General features: G+C 36.3%; 1 protein-coding gene across 1 annotated transcript in view; it reads left to right on the top strand.

Annotated features, from left to right (window-relative positions):
* Positions 1-22,276, top strand: part of LOC103055766 (protein eyes shut homolog) — a 128,026-nt gene that overhangs the window by 53,263 nt on the left and 52,487 nt on the right. Inside the window, exons 3-5 of the mRNA XM_007434773.2 lie at positions 4,584-4,777; positions 8,340-8,467; positions 16,053-16,167. Of these exons, the coding sequence (XP_007434835.2) occupies positions 4,584-4,777; positions 8,340-8,467; positions 16,053-16,167 (437 nt within the window). The remainder of the gene's footprint in view (positions 1-4,583; positions 4,778-8,339; positions 8,468-16,052; positions 16,168-22,276) is intronic.

The raw sequence follows: 22,276 nt of genomic DNA, 5'->3' as shown, positions 1-22,276 counted from the left end.
TATTTTGGAAAATGTTTATCATCTGTCCCTAACCTGCATCTGTCTTCTCACCCCTGACAAAATGAATACTAGCTGGACTTTAGTGAAAAAGAGAGTGAAAAATACTAGCTGGACTTTAGTGAAAAAGAGAGTGAAAAATACTAGCTGGACTTTAGTGAAAAAGAGAGTGAAAAATCCCAGTTTCCTCCTTGCAAGATCTGTGACAAATACATTGTAGTACTTAGCCTTGATACTTTGAAAATGTGATTTTACATGGGGCATTCTGTATATAGTGAACCTCCTTTACATAGAAAATAGCTCCCTACATGTAGGAACCTGCAGATAATGACTGATACATATCTGATCATCCAAACATTAGTCTCTGCTTTATGATTTGTGTGTGTATGTGTGTATGTGTTTTTTGTTTAGTTTTAGGACAGTTATGGAGAAATCTGAAATGGGCAGAGAATCATTACTAAAAACATAAGGATGAATGGCAATAATTTCCATAGGAACATCCCTGCCGTATTGGCTCTCTGGACATGAATCTTCAGAATTTTTGAACAGATTCTAAACCTGTTTATATAAATATAATCAATCTGTGTTTGTACCTTGATTTGCCTTAGTATTTGTTTAAACTTATTTTTCAAATGACTTTTTCAAAGTATCCTTTACTCTGTTGTTGGTAAGTATGCGGCAACAAAACTAGCATTGTGCAGATTTCTTTCCTCTTCGAGAAGGAGGCATTGCTTGTGTCTAACTCTTTCACAAAAGTGGAGAAAGATGTGCTTATCTTATTAAGTTGATGAAGTAGCTGTGATTGACTGTTTTCTCTTTCTACGTCACTGGTAATCATTTTAACAAGCTCCACTCCCACCCCCACTTGCAGTGGCACAGTGCTCTCTCCCTACAATTCAGTGGTATTTTCTGAAAAAGTCATGAGACCACACAATCTTAGGTGATCATGAAATACTGAAGAAAATGAAGCTGAAGAGAACAGTGTTACATAAAACCCACTAGAATATGCATACAGTCATCTACCAGACAATAAATTAGAGTCTACGTTAGTCATACATTATCCTACTGAATAATTCTCAAATAGAGTTTGTTCCATGATGCAGTTCTGCTGTTGAAATTAAGCAGGTACTCCCTTGAGTGTTGTTTGGGTACACTCAGAAGACTAACTTCAAGAGAAACTTTATTTCAGAATCAAGTATTTTTCCTTTGCTACTGTAAAACAGGATGTCTTCTAGAATGTCATCCAGGTGATAGTCCTATAAGTGAATGAAAAGGGAAATGTGAATGAAATTGGGTGTGGATATATTGTTATTTGATGCAGGTAACACGCCGTTTTATTAAAAAATAGAGTTTGTGGCCATCTGACATTCCCAGAAAGATAATTCTTTGATCATAGGGACAGTATAACACTTAGGCAATGAAAATGCAACCAAGACAGAATGCAAAATGTTAGGGAAATATTTGTTTCTTAAATGAGTACTGCTGAAAGGGGTTGGTTAAATTTTTTTTTAGAATTTTCATATCATTCATTGAGACCAGATGATTTTTTGATGTATAAGACTCCAGGAATTACTTTGAAATGTGAAAAATAATAATATACTGCTACAGACAAAAGATGAAACTAAAGGATACTGTATTTATCTTTCCAAAAGAGATGTCTTATTAAGCATAATCTCATCAATTAAACGGATGGGGCACCCTTATAATCTTGCTCTTGTTGGCTAATAGCTGGGTGTTTTCCTTCTTCCTGAGCTAAGCTTTTGGCAACCAGCTTGGCTACAATCTATACAGAATTATACAGAATAATATACAGTTGAACAGAACTTAATGTGACCTCAAAGTAGGCAGGTATAGTATTGCACTTAAGACAAACATCAATTTTCTACTTCATTATGTCTTGTGCTGTTTACTCTTCACCACAATTCCGTTCTCCTTTTAATCATGCACATTAAGTACATTCATAAGAATACAATATATGCCGCTCACCCTTTATGCCTAACTGCCTCAGGGATCTTTACATTTAATTTGAGGCTGACAAAATACATTTATTCCAAAATAAAAAATAAAAAATAAGGAACAACAGTTTCAAAATAATCTCCATATTTTTTTTCATATTAAGTGAAAAGATCTATCAATAATAACATAATATTTCAGTTCAACCACAATAATTTTCTTCTGTACTGTATTGCTAGATTATTATTTATACATAAGTATATAAGTATTGTTAGATTATTATTTATACAAAAGTATTTATACAGAAGTATTATTATTTAAACAGATATATAAGTATACAGAATTTTCAAGGAACATCTATTTAAATGGGCAATCATCAAAGTGTATAAGCAGTGAATAAAAATGTATTTATGCTATGACAAAAAATAAATAGATGGAGGCATGGGGTATATTTTAATTTATGATATGTCTCAGTTGCAGCTCCAACTTTTAGAATCTGCCATCTAGAAAAATGCTAAAAAAAAAAATAAGATGAAAATAGAAAATGCAGCACTACAACATTAAGCAATCAGCAATAAATCAAAATAAGGATCATTTTCATAAAATGCACATAAACAAAATTACCTATAAAATACATCACAGATTTGTGCATAACATCTTATGATTATGTGCTGCTGACTGCAGTAAAACTTGCTTTGGATGAAGAAACTGGTCATGATCAACTTTCCCTCTCCCACAGATATGGTCATGTCTAAGTTACTCTGCTGAGTTTTTTTACTAAATGCTAGGGCTGCATTTCCGGGGGGGGGGGGGGGGGAGTGAAACAAAACCCAGACAAGCAGTTATTGTTTTTTAAGTGCTTCTTTTCTGTGTCTCTGTTTTGTTTTGTTTTTATAAGACAAGGGTCATTCTAGGCCAAGAGCTGTTCACCTTTTTTGTGCCATGGACTCCTTTGAGAGTATGGTGAAACCTCTGGACCCCTTCTCAGAAATAAAATAAAATAAATGCATCAAATAAAATGCATTGATATAGGTTGTATTACAGAGAAACCAATTGTGCTCAAATACAGTTATCAAAATATTTTAAACACCATTATGGTAATATATGTGCTTCTTTATTAATCCATTAAATCAAAAACAAGACAAACTAAATTTCAGTAAAATAAAGCTGTGGTTTTTTTTTTTCCTATCCATAGACTCCCTGAAATCTATGCAAGTACCCTCAAAATGTCTGTGGACTCCTTGTCTTAGTCAGATGGGAAACATGAGTCCTGCATGTAGAAATAGAGCTATAAATGTAGAGCCAAAAGATAATATGTTATCTCTGCCAGAGATAATTCAGCTGGGGAGCAACTTCAGACCTTCAAGGGACACTTTTTGTAGCACACAGATAGTATCTGCCTGAAAAAAAGAGGGGAGAAAAGTGTTACATTCTTGCCTGAGACATCCTTGTATGACTCAGTGAAAGTATGGATTATAAAGCTATAAAGCAAACCAAGTTTTGTTTCATGCATGGGGTCTGTGCAGATCAAGAAAGTCTGCTTGGAACATAGTCCTAACACTTTCCATTTCTATCTCTACTCAGTAGGCATGTTTAGGATTAAACTGATTGCAAAACGTGATGAGTTCTGGTCATGAACAGTTGGGATCTTGGTACAGTGGTTTCATGTCATCATCCAAATATAGGTGGCACCTTTTCAGTGAAGGACTTTCAGGGCCTGAATTAATTCTGCTAACCTCCTGAATCCATGGGTTCTCCTTAACAGAAAGAACGTAGGAAGGATACCTCTTCAATTGCCACTGGCAAAAAACATTCGTCCTACTGAATGTTCTCCAGCTCATCCCCAAGTCTCATCCCAATGTTTCAGTTAACTGGCAGACTAGGTTAACTGAAGATCCATATATTTTTGCAAAAGTAGTAAGAAACAAAGAGGCCATTATTTGAAACATCTGGGAATTGAAAATGCATTAATCTAGAATTTTGAGGGCTCATTTTTAGCTGTCATGAATGATGATTATTCATTTATCTCTATGAATAATAAATATTTAAAATATTCTATGTCCATCACCAAAACATTCTATTTTATGGTGCAACAAGGAACATAGTGAAATGATGAGAAATATGACTAAAATCGTGGCTTGGATGCCCCAATTAAGGCTCTTTAGCAGAAATTAGGATAATTTGTTGTTCCTCTTTAGCAAAAGGAAATTCTTACATCTCCTTGAATTTCATGTTCTCCAAGACAAGTGCAAGGAGTCTTGTGTATGCAAAAAAAAAAAAAAAAGTAACTTGAAACAAAATATTTCTGAAATTTCCCATATCCCAATAAGGTATATTTATTTGTATTAAGAAATTAATCAATATCTGGTCCTGTTCTGGACCACTCCAAGAAAACCTGTGTTGAGAGCCTTTTTGCTTACATGACCCATCCAGACAAATATTGGAAAGAAAAGGGAATAGGAATTCGCTATACTCCATAGATAAAAATACATCAGAAATATGGGATGATATCTGTTTAATATTTTAAAAGCCTAAGGCACAACTTCCATCTTTAATCCATTGACCGGACACAATAAGAACCTTTGCCCATTTTCTAACAAATAGTTTTGTCTCTACTACTGATTGCTCTTAAGGTCCATTTTGTGAAGAGCACGTGACACCGTGTAGTTCTCAGCCATGTCAGAATGAAGCTGGATGTCACAATAATCCTTCTGGGTACAGTTGTGACTGTCTTCCTGGATTCGTTGGGCCTCATTGTGAAACTGATATCAATGAATGCTTTTCTGGACCATGCCAGAATAGAGGCATATGTAACGATCTGCCAAATGTAAGTATAACTTCTAAGATAATTGAAAAGTATGTGCGTGGGGGGGGGGGGGGGAGGGAGGAATATCTTTATTAGCATCAATGCAGTAGTGACATTTATCCTGTAAGATAGTAAAATGTATTTTGGCAATCTCCCATTGCATTCCCAGTCTCCTCCTTATTTGATTAAATTATTTCAACTAGATTATTATTTATTTCCTCTCCACCATGAAAACAACAGCAACAAAAAATTTACCAGGCGATGGTGCTTTTTACTCTTTATTAGTTATTGATTGGTGTCTCAAATGGTTTGCTTTTTAAAGTAACAAATATAAATTGAGGAGGGGAACAAATCAGATAATAAAAGCATATTTTCAAAGGCTTTTTTTCCCTCTTCACCACAAATGTGATTTTTAGATTACAAAAGCTTTAAATAACATAGAAGTAAACATATTAGAAGTCAAATGGTAAAGACCCAAGACCTCAGAAGAGACTAAATTGGGCTAAAGGAAATTTGGAAGTTCTGCAGAGTAAAGTTCAATGTCTAACGGTGCATAAATATTTCTCTCTTACATGTCATCTTGAACTGTGTCACAAAAAGAAGAGGTGCACCATGTGTTGGTCGAAAAAATATGAATCAAAATGGAATGAAGTTCTCATCCGTTTCTCGCTCCTATACAGTGTTGCTTCTTACTAACTGTAAATTTAAGGAACAGACCTATGAACTTTTGACTCAGAACTAAATCAGATTTAGTTCCATGAAGCTTCTTCCCAGCACATCTATGCGTGGCAATTATTACAACATAATTGTATGCTATTTACTCAGAAATAAGTCCTATTATATTTAGGGCTTAGAGGCAAGGGTACTTGGCATAGCTCCCCAATTTCTTAATAATGATATTCTCTCTGTTTATGATATTAACTGTTTATTTTCCAGATGAGTACTCAAGACAGGGTATACCTCCTAAGTGATGAAACAATACATATATAAAACCTCAAAAATCAGCAATCAAAATAAGCTTTTTAAAAAGAGAGAGAGAGAGAGAGAGAGAGAGAGAGAGAGAGAACAGCATTAACAATGATGGGCATGGATCAGAAACAGAACATTATGATAGTCAAACCTTAAACAGAGCATATTGTTCTGAAGATGAAACCACTATGTAAAGCTGGGAAATGGTGAATTTCAAAATGCTTACATTGCAAATAAGTTATTTATTGGTACCACAATTCTCAAATAATCAGGCAAACAATAAAACAAAAAGGTTATTCTGAGTGCAGTCCCTGAAGTATTTTATGATCCTTGGAGAAAAACACAATTTAATTGCTGAAAGCAGCTGCTTAAAAAGATACAAATCATGTTCTCCTTAGGCCGGTTTATTGGATTTATAAAGGAGATTAAAATTACATCTAAGACTATATGAAGGTAGAGCAAATCCTTTGTGGCCCCTTTCCTTGTAAATTCTTAAATGGAAATAAAAAAAAGGTATTTATGGAACTGATTATTTTCTTTTTATTGAGTAAAGGAGGGAGATTTCAACCCTCCAGATAGTCTAGTCTGGAGCTGTTTTTGCTCTCCTGTAACAGATCCATGGTTGTGGTGGTTGTTTTTATCATTGCAGCACAGCAATTTAGCACAAGTTTGAGATAGATATGTGATATGATATGTATTGGGGTTCAGTTTCCTCATTCCTGCCTTAGAAAATGGTGGAGCTGATTTTTCTGATGGTTGTTCAATGCAGTTTTAGTGTGATGTTTCTTCTAGTACCCAGTATGCTTTTTGTCCAAATTTTCGATATATCATGTTATAGTCCTTTCTTATCATCAGAGAGGAGTGTTTTATATATAACAATACTTATAACAATTACCTTTACATTATCACATATCAATACTTCGGCAGCTTCCAAGTCTTTCAGAGTATATTCACACAACACAACTTAGTTACTGAATTACTCCACTTTCTGGGTTTGTACAGTATATTGAACTATAAACCATATTATTTGGGCACACAGAGCATTATGCTGTAATAAACCTGTACAAGGAATGTTAATCAAGCTGATCATGTTTGTACAAGTGCAACTGGTTGGCAAGCTTGGCCCTTCCCAGGAAAAACTGGTCTCAGTGGGATGTGAGGCTCAGCAAGACATATTGGTAACGTTTGACTTCTTCTGGGCAGGACTCGGAGGAATAACCAGTGACTTGCCTGAATGGGGTAGTGTAGCTTTGCTGCCTGGGATTTCTGTTTATCAAGAGGGTTGGTAACATTGCCACCTCAGCCCTATTTTTATCTCTCTAAAATTTTGAATCAGTGCCTGTGTTCACCTGGCATCCATTCATTCATTGTCAGGAGTCTTAAACCTGCTCCAATTGCTCAGTATTTAAAAGTAGAGTGAGCCATGAGTCCATATGTAAAATGTGGGAAGCTGAGTTGAGCTCACAGTTGTGTTGACAGAATCAGCATAGCAATGTGATGTCTCAGTAATACAAGGGAGAGCCTGGTTAGAGTTTAGGACTATGTATCTGCATTTAAAACAAAAAACAAAAACTTAGAGCTGAGAAAATGAATGAAGCCCAAAATAATATTAGTATTGTCACCCCAAAGAATTCTTATAGGCAGAGGGATCAATGACTGATATATCTCATTGGCCAGGTCAGTGTAATAGAGCCTGTTATTCCCCACCCCCACCTCAGCCATCTCCATATATTGCAGTTGCAGTTGTGTATTGTCATTAAGAATCCCAGGTGCCTCAAGAAAGCCATCCCCTTCCAATCTGAGTTGTTGCTCCCAAACATTCCCCCATTTCAATTATGAATCTGCTTTGGAGGGGTGATGTGACTGAAACTTCACCAAATTGAGTCAGCCCATCAAAGCTTTAAGTAACTCTTTGAGTCCATACTGATACATTAGCATGTGATCACTTGTATTAATTCAGGCCTTTATCTGTACTAATCTGTGATTTTCTTTTACACAGAAATCCACACAAAACTTCATAGTTGTGTACAGGATGCACTTGAAGACGTGTTTAAAATGTTTTTCTATCCAAATGTGAATTTTGAAATGCATTTTGATACTTTTTTCTTTTAAGCAAAGATTCAGATCAATACTGTTAGGAAATGCACAGCAGATTAATAGTCACATTTAATTAATTACTAGCTTGGGAAGTCAGTTTATTATTGGAATTTGCAAAGGCCAAATTATTCAAGCATCTCTAGAATTAGCCCTGAAACATAAGTTGAACTAAGTGAGAGCAGAAATACGCTTTAGCATTAAAAACAAGTACATCCAGCCAATAGCAAACTGCTGGTTTCTGTTAATGGTGTTAGACCCATTTCCAGTTCATATTGATTCTTTACAAGAATATGTTTGAGAACTGTGAGATAGACTTCCTTTTCTTGAAGGATCACAGCATCTGTTTTTCCCCTTTGTCTTGGATAGCTTATCTAAGGAAGTAGGTTATGGATAAGGTTTCTCCTAGAAATGGATTTCTTCTTTAGTATATGGTATAACACATGATGGACATTTAAGAACCATTCCTCATTTTGGATTTTTTTGCAGATTTGATTTAAGAAATCTCTGTCTTTTACAGGATATGTCATGTACCTGCTTGCCAATGTTCACAGGTAAATTCTGTGAAAAGCTGGTGACACTTTGTGAACCTTCCCCCTGCCTAAATAGTGATAATTGCATTGATGGAGTGGAAAGCTATCATTGCAGGTAACATTGTTTTAAATACTTTCTAGTTCATGAAAAACTATGCTTTCATTTGGATTAAAAAAAAAACTGCAGTGAAAAAATAATGATTTCATTATTCCTGTCTGTCTTCTGATAAGTGAGGTTCTATATGAAATATTTTTTTGTTGTTTTTTGTTTTGTTTTGTTTTGTTTTGTTTTGTTTTATTTTGTTTTGTTTTGTTTTGTTCTGTTTGTTTGTTTGTTTGTTTTCAGGGGCCAGGAGACTGAATGCGGGAGACTAAAAAGCAAAGCCTGGAAGGGGTTTTACATTATTTCATCATGAATTCTCTAAGATAAAATATATACTTCTCTGACTCCAGATGAAATTTAAACAAGTTGGAAAGGCAGATCTCCTGTTCAGTGCATGTATAACATCATGTTTGGGAAAAGAAAAGTGTAGATACTCATTCTTAATTCATAGACCTCTGATAATAATTCACAATGCAGTTCATCAATCTGCATGTTAAAAATAGAACTTTGCTTTTCTGCAAACTACAGAAGAAGACCAGGTACATGGATAGCTAATTCTAGTCCCTTTTTATATAGATTTATAGATCTTTTCCTCACACCATTAAGAAGTAAAAATTTGTAGTCTTCACACTTGCTTGACTTTTATTTGGCTGCCTTAGAGAGGGTTCTATCATGCATTTTTCAAATGTAGTAAACAAACTCAACTTTTTAGAGTATCCATAAAAATAGAATATTAAATTCTGTGGTACATAAAGGGATGGCAGTCTATTGGGGTGCATGTATAATGCCCGAGCAACTTGATGGATGTGTCAGATACAGCCCCATATTCTGCAAGGAATCTCAAGTTGAAAGGAAAATGGCACATACAGAAATATCAATGGATGTCTCCTTCTTTCTTCTTCTTCTTCTTCTTCTTCTTCTTCTTCTTCTTCTTCTTCTTCTTCTTCTTCTTCTTCTTCTTCTTCTTCTTCTTCTTCTTCTTCTTCTTCCTCCCCCCTCCTCCTCCTCCTGAATCAAATTAAATGAGATAGATGTCATTGAAGTACCGAAGCATTTTTGATGGAGTATTAACTCTAGGTGGGATTACAGAATGTCACTAGAAAGTCTATATTCCTGGACCTTCATTTTTTGGGGAAATCCAAGTGCAGGTGGAAAAAAAGAAGCTTGGAATTGGTGGGTTACAAAATCCTTCCTGCTGCCACTAATTTTTCCCATATAAATGTAACCTACTATTTTTCAAGAATTGGTTGACATCACCAGAAGAAAATATTCAAAGATATAGTTTGAAACAGTGCATTTATTTGACATTTCTGATCCCAACCTTAATATATTTTCTTTAAGTGAATTTTGCATGTTTTGATGGCTTCATCATTTAAATAATGACATTTGGAATGAGTGCTGTGAAGAAAAAATCCTTGCATTTGCTTAAACATCAGTTCTTATTTGATTTGATGAAAAAGAATTTGCATCCAAAAGTGATTTTGGGATACATGACACCTGACTGCGTTTTACAAAATCTGAGGATCTTATGATGGTGGTGATAATTTTGTAGGGAACCATAGAGTTGACCTTGGAGAAACTATGCAGCAACAGTTACAAAATCAAACATATGCTTTAAGCCTAGAAAGTGAAGAAAGTATAAAAAAAGAAACTCAAATTGGCTCCCCTCTAACTCCCTGGGATATAAGAGGGAGGCAAAGCAATACATAGTCAGACTCGTGGTGTCTTTTCCTGACCTAGACTACTTTGAAGGGCTGACAGGTCTTTTTGTGGATTAAAATCTCTTGCATTCCAGCAGTTTGTGGCCCATCAGTTATGGGGATCTAATCATTCCTGCTGTATGAGAATGATTGGGTCAGTTTAAATTGGTGACCACTGAGGCTGTGGATAATCTATTTAAAATACTTTGTTCTACTGCTTGGGCTTTGGAATCTGGCCCAATTTTGCTTGTAACTTCTAGCGAAGAGGTTATTAGACATACCTTAGTTGACAAGCTTTGCAATGCCATCATCTGTTTAAGCTGCAAATCAACGCTGAGTACTTTAAAAGCAATCCATGTTTCCCTGCTGTGTTTTTATTATCCCTGCATTCCAAGCATATTTAATTCAGCATGGATCTTGGGCACTGGTGTGCTGGAGCTGGTTTGAACCACCTCGCAAGAGCCAATTGTTAAATTTTTGAGAATTCTGTGAGCCAGTTGAGAGCAGAGCTGATCCCCAATGACTGGCATGCTGATCAGTTGTTCTGCAGTAGCAGCATGATGTGGCAGCAGTAATGGAGCCAGAAGAACTGGTTCTTAAACATTTACCAGCCCACCACTGGTCTTGGGGTTCTATGTTAGTATTGTTAGTAAATCATTGGTCAGTTCAAATTAGCCTACAGATAACCTCTGAGGATGCCAGGCAATCAATGTGCCTGCCTGTGCTCCAGATTGCCAGTTACAGACTTCCCTCCAAGAACATCTAGAACTCTATTAAAAATACACTTCCACCAAAGAGATTACAGGTCACCATGGCACTATTTTAACAACCCCTGTGATATATCTTAGCAGGACAGCAAAGATGCATTCTAGAGCTTTTGCTTTAACTGTGTTGAATGAACTGGAGCTGGAGGGGTGGGGCAGGGAGCCATTCCCAGTCTGTCCAGTAAGAAAGAAAATGCCCACAGACAGACTGACCACATTTGAATGCAAATTCCATATCCAATTTTGGGAAACTAGTAAGGAACCAGAAATTTTTGAAATCTAAAACAAATCAGTGGTGATTTGCTGTTGCAATCAGTGTTTACTGGGAATACCTACTCTAGCAGAGGCATGGTAAAACCATTGTGTGATACAGCTCACAGTCATAAGTGACATGGAGGGTAGGATGACTATTTATTTATTTATTTATTTATATGCCACCCATCTCCCCAGAGGGTGACTCTGGGTGGCTCACAATTAAAATAAAGCCTCAAAAATAGTTAAACATATAAATATCCACATTAATTTAGTTAAAGAATCAAACTATATAAAAAGACCATATACATAAAAAGGCTAAAACATTCAGGATGTTGGGGGCGGGGAGGTAGAATCAATTACCCCGCAAGCCAATTCCAATGGTGCAAGCCCCCATCAGCCTCCCAGGCCATCTGGCATAGCCAAGATTTCACACTCTTCTTAATAGGGGCAATTATTAGACTTCCAAAGAAGTCTCGTATAGGCCAATCTCTAAACTTCCATGGTTGGGTGAAGAGAGACAGAGAGAGAGATGGTATTATTCAGCTACAAGCACTCCTGAAGAAAGGATATTATCTCTATGTTTCCTTGATGTAAACATAGGATTCGTCACTGGAGGACTGTGCTAGCATCCACGCCTATTCTAATGCCATCTCTGATAGCACAAAGATTCAGCTTCCTGTTCAGGGTTGAGATAATTTGCTTCGTATCTTTGGAGGATTTCTCTTCTGTGGGTTTTAAACATTAATTTAGAAGAGAAGAAGAAAGAAATCTTTCTCAGGTTGAAGAAGCCTACCCATTTCTGAAAAGGATTGCTAAAGTGCTCTTGTTTCTACTTCAAGCATTCTTAAAGAGGATTTTTAACAGCCGGGAAGTTGCTTCTGTGTCATTTATTTTTCCTTAAATATACCTTTCCAGAATCATAATACCACTTTGCATTGCATTTTTTTCTGACTGAATCTGAAATAGGCTAGGATTTAAAATAACCCTTTTGAGAGGTCATTTAGAACTCTGTGCAGATTAAGGTCAATTTCTGGTCTCTCCCCACTCAATTCATTTGTTTTTCTTTCAAAGTGTATTAACGTATATAACAGATATTTACAAATTGTAAGAATGCTTACACTGTAATTCTCATTTGACTTCCTGCACAGATTTTGGGATTCTACATTACCATATCTAATTTCCAGAAGCACCAGTGCATTACCAACTTATCACTCTTCCACTTACAATTTCAGAAGAATGTGTGATAACATCTCCACCCACTGACTGCACTCTTTTCCACATCCTATATGCATTTATTTACTTCTTACTAAAATGCATATGCTGCCTGGCCCCAGAGACTCTAGGCAGCTAACAAGAAGATAAAATTAGAAAAATTCTGTTATATTGTTATTAAACAGAAATAATGAAAATAATACAGCCACTAAGCATTGAAATGCTTCACACTGAAAAACAATCAGTTTCCAAACATTCTGCTAAAAAAAATCCTAGAATGTAGTGGTTTTACAGAATGTTACAAGTTAGAAGTTAGCATGTACAATAATATGTACCGGGCTGGGGCAACCATAGAAAAGGCCTACTTCTGAGCAACACCCCCCCTCAAAAAAAAAAAAAAGGAAAAGAAATAATGAGAAGAAACCAGAACATCCTTCTCTGGGTCAAGCAAAGAGGTTGAGTAGATTCTCTCCTGATGAGATGGTTCTGTAGGTATCTAGATAATAAACAGCACGTTTATATTGGGCTTTATAGGTAATAAACCAGCACATTGATTTGTACCCAGAAGCAAACTGGTAGATAGGACAGCACTGGCAGTATTGTTGTTGCATTGCTAGGGTAGCTTGAACTCACCAGCATGTGGATTGCTACACGGTGTACCAGGTTAAATTTTCAATTAGTCTTCAAGGGCAATCCCAATTACAGTTCATTGCAGTAATCCACATTTGAAATAATAAGGGCATGGATGATTGTTGTTAAGTTTTCCTACTTTAAAAGGAACTGTAACTAGTATACCAGTTGAAGCTGAGCAAAGACCATCCTGGCCATGGATTCTTCCTGCTGTTCTAACAGGAGCTGTGAATACAGGAGGATTCTGAAGTTGCACCCTTGGTCATTTCAGGGGATTGTGACCCTATACAGAGTTAGGGTAGATACTATGAATGAACTCAAAGATTTTTGTATAAATAGGCAGTCTGTTTTTCTGAGATTCTCAATTTCAGTCAGTTTCATTCCCATCCAAATTCTTACATCTTCCAGACACTAAGTCAGAAAATTCACTACATCTTCTGCCTGGCCTAGGTGGAGTGAAAGACTGAGTATCATCAGCATATTGATGACCAAATCAAATCCATATTGATGACCTCTCTGAGCAGTTTCATTTTTATGTTAAATAATATGGAGGAGAACTCTGTGTATCTCATAAAAGAATAAATGATGCTTCTCCAGGGTAGGTCCAAACCTAGGCTTGTACTTGGGTCCAGTTGTATTCATTTTTTTGTACTGCACCACTGCCAATCTAGGCATCATGTCCTCCATTTCATCTGTGAAGCTTCTCCAGCCTCATCCATTTGATTCCAGTTATCTAGTTTTATCTGTAGTTGATTATCTGTCTGAAAATGTTTTCTTGCCTCTAACCATCTACCTCTTAAACTACTGATTCCTTTCACTTGGAAACAATTGTTTTCTATTCTAAACATATAACCAAAAAGATTCAATTTAATTTTCCTCACTTCAGCTCTGATATATGACTACCCTGTATCCTAATTTCACTTTTTCAGTCTTTTTTTCCCTGTACAGACTTGATTTAAGAATCTAATATAGCACTTTCTTCCAGCAAATGTCAAGTTCTATGGGGAGATACTGGTAGCTAGGGGTTAGCAATATCTATCACAATGGATTAGAACAATTCTTCATTCCTTTTTGATTCTCAATGTTTTCTGGAGCACTAAAATATCATAAAAAGACTTTAAGAATATGTGATAAATGCTTTAAACTCTTATGACTTGCCTTTTTTTTTTCTTATTGTTCTTATTTCATTTGAGGAAAGAAATTAAGAGAATTTACTTAGAACTTTCTTTTAATAGAGAAAATAATTTTTGAGACATTCTAATGGGTTCTAAAGTATTGATCTTTGCACCTTTTATCCTATTGACCAGTAGAGATATTAGGAATAGAGACAGCAAGAAGAAACTCCCACTTTGTCTCTGCTTTGCTTCCCTTTGATTGGAAGGCTGATACTCATAGACTTACCTCATGAAATTAGGTTCCTGATCAAATAGAAAATAGTGTGAAAATAGTTGGATATAAAAAAGCTTCCTGGTTGCAGATATTAATGCTGGATATGCAGTTACTAAAGACAAAGATTAGATAATTACTGTTGCCCTATGATCACATTGTATGCATCTGTGGATATAAATTGGGAAAATACATTATTACCATAAAATAACATGAATCCAGAAGCAGCATAATGGAACATCCATTGATTGCAGCTCCTTTGACTTCAGGAATCTTAACCATCAAAAGGAACTAGATAAGAGAGAATAAGGATACTGAGGTTTGTATACCAGTCCAATAATCCTTTGTGTGTGAGTCCCACTGAAGGAGCAGCCCCCAGAGGACTTTTCCAGAAGAAATTGGAATGGGAAATGATACAATGTCTCTGTTGAGGAGTTGGGAAATCTTGGAGCGAGGAGGTTTGGGGAACACAGGCTGAAGGGGAGGGGTGAAACTGGCAAGAAATTATTTATGTGTATTTAAAAGGAATATGCATACATCTGCAGACTTTTATCTCCCCTTTTTTTTTATCATTCATTTTTGCATATGTGTGCAAACATCATCTGAAGTAACATTTTGCAAGGTAGACATTTGTTCAGAAGTTTTGCTGATGTTTATTTACATATTTGATTTAACCATATCTCCCAATCCTCCCTGTTAAAAATCAGATCCTTGGAGTGATCTCAGTACTCTTGAACTATTTATTGGGTCCTGATTTCCACTGAAAATGGAAGGATTCTTGAAACTGAGAGAGCTGGTAAAAGAGGAGGGCATCACCATTTGAACCCAGTGTGATAATAATAGAACAGAACTGATGCTGCAGTGGAAATTGTCCACTCATGTTCATAAACGGATGTTGCTCATGAGCTAGAGCAGATAAGAAATATTTTTCCTCCTAAAGGAAAATCTATAATTATAATTAAGGAAATAGAATAATAGTCATATCATTATCCACTCACCATTGCTTTCTCAAGCCAGTGTCTGTCAGTTATTGACAACTGTTAGCATACCAATTATATAGTGATCATTAGCTAAGTGTTCTAAATCTCATTTGTCATTACTTTCCTTCATTTCTCAGTAATAGAGCCATCTATTCTAATAGCTTCCCCAAGGTGCTGTACAGTTTGTTATTATCTATTTAGCTCAAGGTTGAGTTTTATATATATATATATATATATATATATATATATATATATATATACACATACACATACACATACATACATACACATACATACACACACATACATACACACACACACACACATACATACACACACACATATACATATATGTGTGTGTGTGTGTGTTGTATACATATACGTGTGTGTGTGTGTATTGTATATCCAGAAGGTTGTATTTAACACTGACATAAAGGCATTTAATCCCTAAAAGATGAGGAAAAAATCCAAAGTCTTCACCAAAATGTACCTCACCTGGCTAAATTATTAGCAGTAGATGGCCTGAATTTGTTCTCGTTGTGATTAAATCCTGCCCAAATAACAAGCAATGCACTACTGAAATATGTTATTTGGCAGAACCATGGAATTAATGAAATAGAATTAGCATTTCAGAATTCAAGTCTTCTGAAATCTGTTGGTGTATTTACAGCTGCATGCCAGGACACCCTGGAAGAAACTGTGATAAAGTAATTGACAACTGCAGGTTGCTCAGCATCAGCTGTCTGAATGAAGGATTGTGTCTCAATATAATTGGAGGATTCAGTGTAAGTAATTTAATATGGTAAATAAATTCTGAGGTTTGAAAAATAGGAAAACTTCAACTACACTCTGAGAAATATATTTTCTTCTGGAGAATCAAAAAAGAACAATGCATTCCTGTACTTGTTATATACTTCACTCAATAATACAAGAAGCATTCACTCTGGTAATATGGATTGTTATTAGTTGTCTGTTGGGACTTTGTCTTAAATAGCTAGATAACAGTTCTACCCTTGAAAGAAGGTGTGGCTAATTTGTGAACCATATACCCACTTAGACAAAACATTGATATTATAATATTAATTCTGTCTAAAGGGGAAAAAAAATTGTGAACAGATCTTTGCATTTTAACCAAAGCTAAGTCCGCACTTAGTCAGACACTTAATCCACCAAGTTGTAGGGGATAAATCATATCTCATATTTCATGACCACACATCAGTAAAGGATTAAGTCATGTTGCTTTCCACTTCTGTCTGGAATGCATGGGAATTAAAAATAAGTGAGAGCAAGGGATGATAGTGGAGATAGCCTCCTGAAAGGTTAAAATTGATTCATTGTGAATTTGTCTTGTGCTCTGTACAGCCAAATGGTCTGGAGGAAAAATTGCTTCCAGCAAGTTGAATACAGATTTAGTAGATGTATTAAAATGAATACTTCAGTTAGTAATTAATAGGTTGTCCTATTGCATAGGCCTCTGCAGGTACCTGTGATTAAAAAAAAAAAGATGATAGCATGTCTGTAGTAATGTCATGATGGAGAGCCAGTGTGATGTAGTGATTCAGGCACCAGGCTAGAAATTGGGAGGCCATGAATTCTAGTCCCATCTTGGGCACAAAGCCAGATAGGTGACCTTGGGCCAGTTTCTCTCTCTCAGCCCTAGGAAGGAGACAATGGCAAACTGCTTCTGAAAGCTTGCCAAGAAAACTGCAGCAAGTTGTCCAGGCACTTTCCAGGAGTCAACACTGACTCAAAGGTGTGTGCCTGTGCGCACACACACACACACACACAGAGTAATGTCACAACATAAATCCCACCCTTTATACTTGTTTCCCGACATTAGATACAAGTTTATAAGTGAGAGAGTTTGTATTGTGACATCATCATTCATGCTACATCATTTATCCCATCACTTGGCAGATGTTTATGTCCTAGTGATTTCAGCGGAGGTTGTCAAAGCATATGTAAGCAAAAGTTGACTTAAGATTTTCTTCACTACTCCTCACCAGCAAAGTTACTGCATGTGCCTCTCCCTGAATCTTGGACAAAATTGATTTTTTTATTTCTAAATCTAGAAAGTCACCAGGATAGATTGCTTCACCATGTGAGGTTTTGATGATTCAGAAAAATGAATGAATGAATGAATGAATGAGAGAGAGAGACTGGGAAAAGCTTAATGTTTGCTATCTGTTATTTCAATAGTTCTGAATAAATGTGGAAACTAGAAAACACTAAAATCATATGTGAACTTACATATACCTGGGAGCTCAGACTTCTTTGCAACCTTATTTTAGTTCCACCTAGTCAGAACATCAATAGGGAGCAATACCTAGTTGACTTTGGCCAATTCCTAGCCAAACCAGAACTGGTTAATAGCTAGTTGGGAGACCACCACAAAATCCCAGGGCTGTAGGCAGGACTGGGATATTGAAAAGCCTTCCTGGAAGAAGGCAGTGGCAAATCTGTATTCCTGCCAGGAAAACTACATGGATATGTCCTGAAGTCACAAGGAGTCAGACTTAACTTGAAACAGACATTTTCTTTTTCTATTTAAAGGGAATGGATCATAGCTGAATGTTAAAGCATATCTCTTGAATGCAGAAGATCTATGCTCGCTTAGCTGACATCTCCAATTAATGACATCAGGATGTAGCTGTCCCTGTGACTTTGTGAGCTACTACCATTCAGAGCAAGGAACCTTGCTGAAATCCTGGTTCACCCATATAATGGATAGTAGTTCAACTGACATAATAATTTCTGAGGTCTTCACCCATTTTCCCATTTGAGGGAAATCGGGGCCAAGGTTAAATATATTTGCAGACTTGTCTCTGCACTCATGGCAACTAAAGAAGCATTCTCTATTTCCACACAGCTGTCCAGGGAAGGTGAAATGCTGGTTACATGTGGGCTCTAGATTGCCTGGCATTACTAATTTGTATATTTGCAGCAGGTAAAATTCTTGCTTCCTTGTTGAACTGTGTTTCATAGGGCTCCTCTTCACTTCTCTGACATCAATGCATGAACCTTTTTTTCTGCTGTGCCCTCATTATGTTGCTTTTATTTCTTCCCTAGCTAAAACCTGAGGCAGCTTACAGTCATCTTTAGTTCCAGTTTCAACATTGTGTTTTACCTCTTCTCCTGATTCAGTTTTGGGCATGGATGCAATCTGGCAAACTTCATTATCATATAATTGCTGGTGGGGTCAGAAGTTGGGACTTGCCCAGCTGCTACTGGTCACTGTAGGCTACTGCAGGCTTGTCCACTTCCTTCCAGTTGCTGGGAATTCCTACATTTCCATTTTCACTTGGGTTTCAGGAATGGCTGAACACTTAGCATCCTCAGAAGCATCAGCCCTGCTTGGAGATTTCCATAGGTCTTGTCAGGCCTTACAAACATGAACGTAACAGTTCTTTTGTTGTTGTTTAAAAAAAAAGTTCAGCAGTCATGAGTCAAAAGTAACTCTGACTACTTTTGAGTGTTGGGTACCACAAGGAGTCAGAAATGGACTCCATCATTCACTGCCAGGACAGACATTCCTTGCAGCACTAGTTGAGGACAAAGTTCACTCACTGATCATGTTTACGACCCATTACCCAGGCTGTTTAAGGGTTTAGTGCTCTTCAGAAGAAATGGTGTGACTGACAGTTCATAGCTGCAGAGAGGGGATTACATGGAGCAAGAAATCAGAGGAGATTCTCCCCTGAGCACATACCAGTCCAGTCCTGCCTCACCACACATAAAAGGAAGTGATTGGTGGTTGTTTTTTTAGACAGGAATGAGATGCTTGGTAAGATGGGAAACCAAACCAGGGAACTCTACTAACTGGCCCACATTAAAACATTAAGGACAGCATTGTTTGCCAATCTTGTTACTGTGATAGAAAAAGGACTACTCTTGGAAGCAATATAGTTTAAACTGGCATAATTTTCTGCAAGTTCGAGGAAGAGTGAAGAACACTTAAATACAACTATCTGGAACATCCAAGAATTGGTACGATTTCAGTTGATAGAATCTTAGCTTCTCCTTGTCCAGTTAAAATGGATAATTTCCCATTTTTAATGGAAAAAAAAAAGAGATACAGATTTGCTAAATAATACGCTGGCAAATGGTCTCTCTGTGTGTGTAGGTTGTGTGTGTCTGCATTTGTGAGATGTAAATTGGTTCAGCTCAATAAAAGGGGGCAGAAATTTCAACTGTTTCCTTCATAAGTTAATGTGTGTCAGACAATAAAATTAATTACCGTGTAAGGATTAAAATGTCTAAGCAGCTTAAGTCATCCAAATGAATGCCATTCATGTGACGTGGTAGAAGGAAAATGCTGACATCAAAATAAATCTGTTGTAGGAAGGGGGGTGGATAGAGATTGAAATCCAAGATAAATGCTTTTAATTAGAAAAGAAAGTGGAGGATGGCTGAAATTTTTATGGTGGTCCTAGAAAACTGTTGTTGCATCAATCAAAACGTTAAAAAATGATCACAAACTGCATCTCCTCAGAAAAGTTGTGGAAAGGCAAAGTTAAACCACTGAACAGATACAGATAAGCAGGCTTGTGCTGAAAAGGCTGTGGGCCTGAGGGTAGAATAGATGCTCAGAAACCAATGCAACAGCTTGTACACCTCCAACAAACAAAACAAACAGAATAATATCAAGTAGAAGAAATGATCATGGGCAAATTGTACCTTTGGGGCTGGGGGAGGAAGGGTTAACATTTTTAAAGAGTACAATATACCATTTATTTGCAGAAATAAGAGTAAAGCTTTTTGAGCACTTTCCCTCTTTTGGGGGTTACAACTGATAAACATTATACTGAGTTCCACCTTATCTCCTTCACTTGATTATACCAAAACAGGATTTTTCAATGAAAGGGATGGAGAATCTGGATTCCTCCTATAATTGTCTAGGGCTACCAGAAATCCTAATTTAGTTAGTTTATATCCTGTTTTATGATGGAATTGGTGCCTGAATCTGCCTGATCTCATTGATGTAGTTGAAAGAGAATTTGTTTAAGAAATTCAGAGAAATTGGAATATAGTGTTTTTGCATTTATTTAACTCTGTAGTGGCTAGTGGGCTATGTAAATGGTCCAGACTTTCATCATACAATCATCTTTTTGGCAGTCTTCAGTTTCCCTTATTTTCAACATTTTAATTAAATTACAAAGAAAGATCTCATGAGAACAGTCCTCTTGTTAAGCTATTATTATTGCTAAGAGATAGTCCTACTGCTAAGAATTTATTGGAGAATTCCTCTTTCTCCTGGGAGAATTCTGAGAAATCCTCTGCCCAATTTCTGTGCACTGATTTGATCCTCCATTGATTTGATGGAGAATTTCAAAAGGCTATTTGTGCCCAGGATCTACCTGAAAGTAATGATAATCTGAAAATAATAATAATAATAATAATAATAATAATGACAAAACAACCTCATTCTTGGATTGGACTGTCAACAATGAATTCTAAATGACTTTCCTTCCTTGAAAAATAGTTGTAAACATCCATTTTCAAGGATATGTAAAAGAAAAAGAAAGCTGCTATCCAGGCTGTCATTATGTATAGTTTCAACTCGACAACACTAGAACATACTTAAACAGATGAAATAACAACAACAGGTAGGCTGAGTTAAACTTAAATTGTTTCAATTGCAAAAAAAAAACTTTATCAGATCAGAACCTTATGCAAAGAGCATATGAATGGGCCAAATAGCGGAAGACTAAGCGTCTGTCTAATCATTCCTTTAAATCTGCATGGATGTCCCTAGATCCCTCTGGTGAAAGGAATGGGAAACAATCTGAGAGAAAATCTGTAAAGGTCTTAGGCCATGATATATATCCTTTCTAATGTCATAGGGCAAAAGGGCAGGCTAAAGTTCCTTGACTGCTCTCATTTTAAGAGAGAGCATATCTTCATCTTTCTGTAAGTAATCTTCAAATTGCACAGCCAAGGGGCAAATATAAAGTGCCTTAAGAGAAAAATCTTTAAAACTGGGGAATTAAAATGTGATATGGTAAATGGTAAATGATAAAGGTATATTAAATTGGATTGCTAAAATGGAAATCCATTGGTCAAGCCATCTTTAGAAGTTTGATGCAGACCTACTACAGGAACATATAAAACCACCTGCCACCCATAATAATGAACAAATTGTCATTGTTTTTGGTTGTTATTATCAAGAAGGTTTTGTGGGGATTTCAGGGGATTTTAAATAGGCTGCTTGCCACTGCTTAGAAAAATCAAATATCTGTTGAGAAACCAGGGAAAACAAATGCTTGCACTACTTAGTAAACAGAACCTAAACCTGAAAGATCTTTCAATTTCACAAAATCCTGCTGCATTAACTTTTACTGGTTAATATTGATTTACCAATGATTACTAGAATGCATGGTATCGATGAACTTCAGTATGTTTCTCAACAGCTATAAAACTGTAAATGCCATTGTCCTTTGGAGATAATCTTTGCAGAATTTCTTTGCTTAATGCTTAATATTGTTTCACTTTATTTTATCACTGAAGTAAAATATATGGTACTGAATGTGCTTCTTGCCTAGTAAGGGGCTATTCAGTGGAAATGTCATGTTACAAAATAGAAAAACTATTCTGTTGTGGTACCTTCATTGTGAAATAAAACCCCAAGAGAAGTCCTTCCAGCCTGCTTCAAAACAGGCCCTAGGAGACTATATTATTATAAATATAGTGCTCTAATTCTTTTATTCTTATTTGTTTGATTCCTAAAAAAAGTTTTCATGTCTGTAATATATCATTTTATTTGTAGTCTGCCTTCAGTATGATTTATGAGGAAAGAAGGTGCAAAAATGCTGATATAAATAGCACACTGCATCTGTGTGCAATAATGCCCAAAGAACCTCTTCTCTGCAAAATGTCCCCAAGATGAACTGATCT

This window comes from Python bivittatus, unplaced genomic scaffold (genome assembly GCF_059951505.1).
Source record: "Python bivittatus isolate LINGU-HERP-01145 unplaced genomic scaffold, Pbiv_v1 ctg000020_np1212, whole genome shotgun sequence".
Classification (NCBI taxonomy): domain Eukaryota; kingdom Metazoa; phylum Chordata; class Lepidosauria; order Squamata; family Pythonidae; genus Python; species Python bivittatus.
This window is presented reverse-complemented; position numbering and strand designations above follow the sequence as displayed.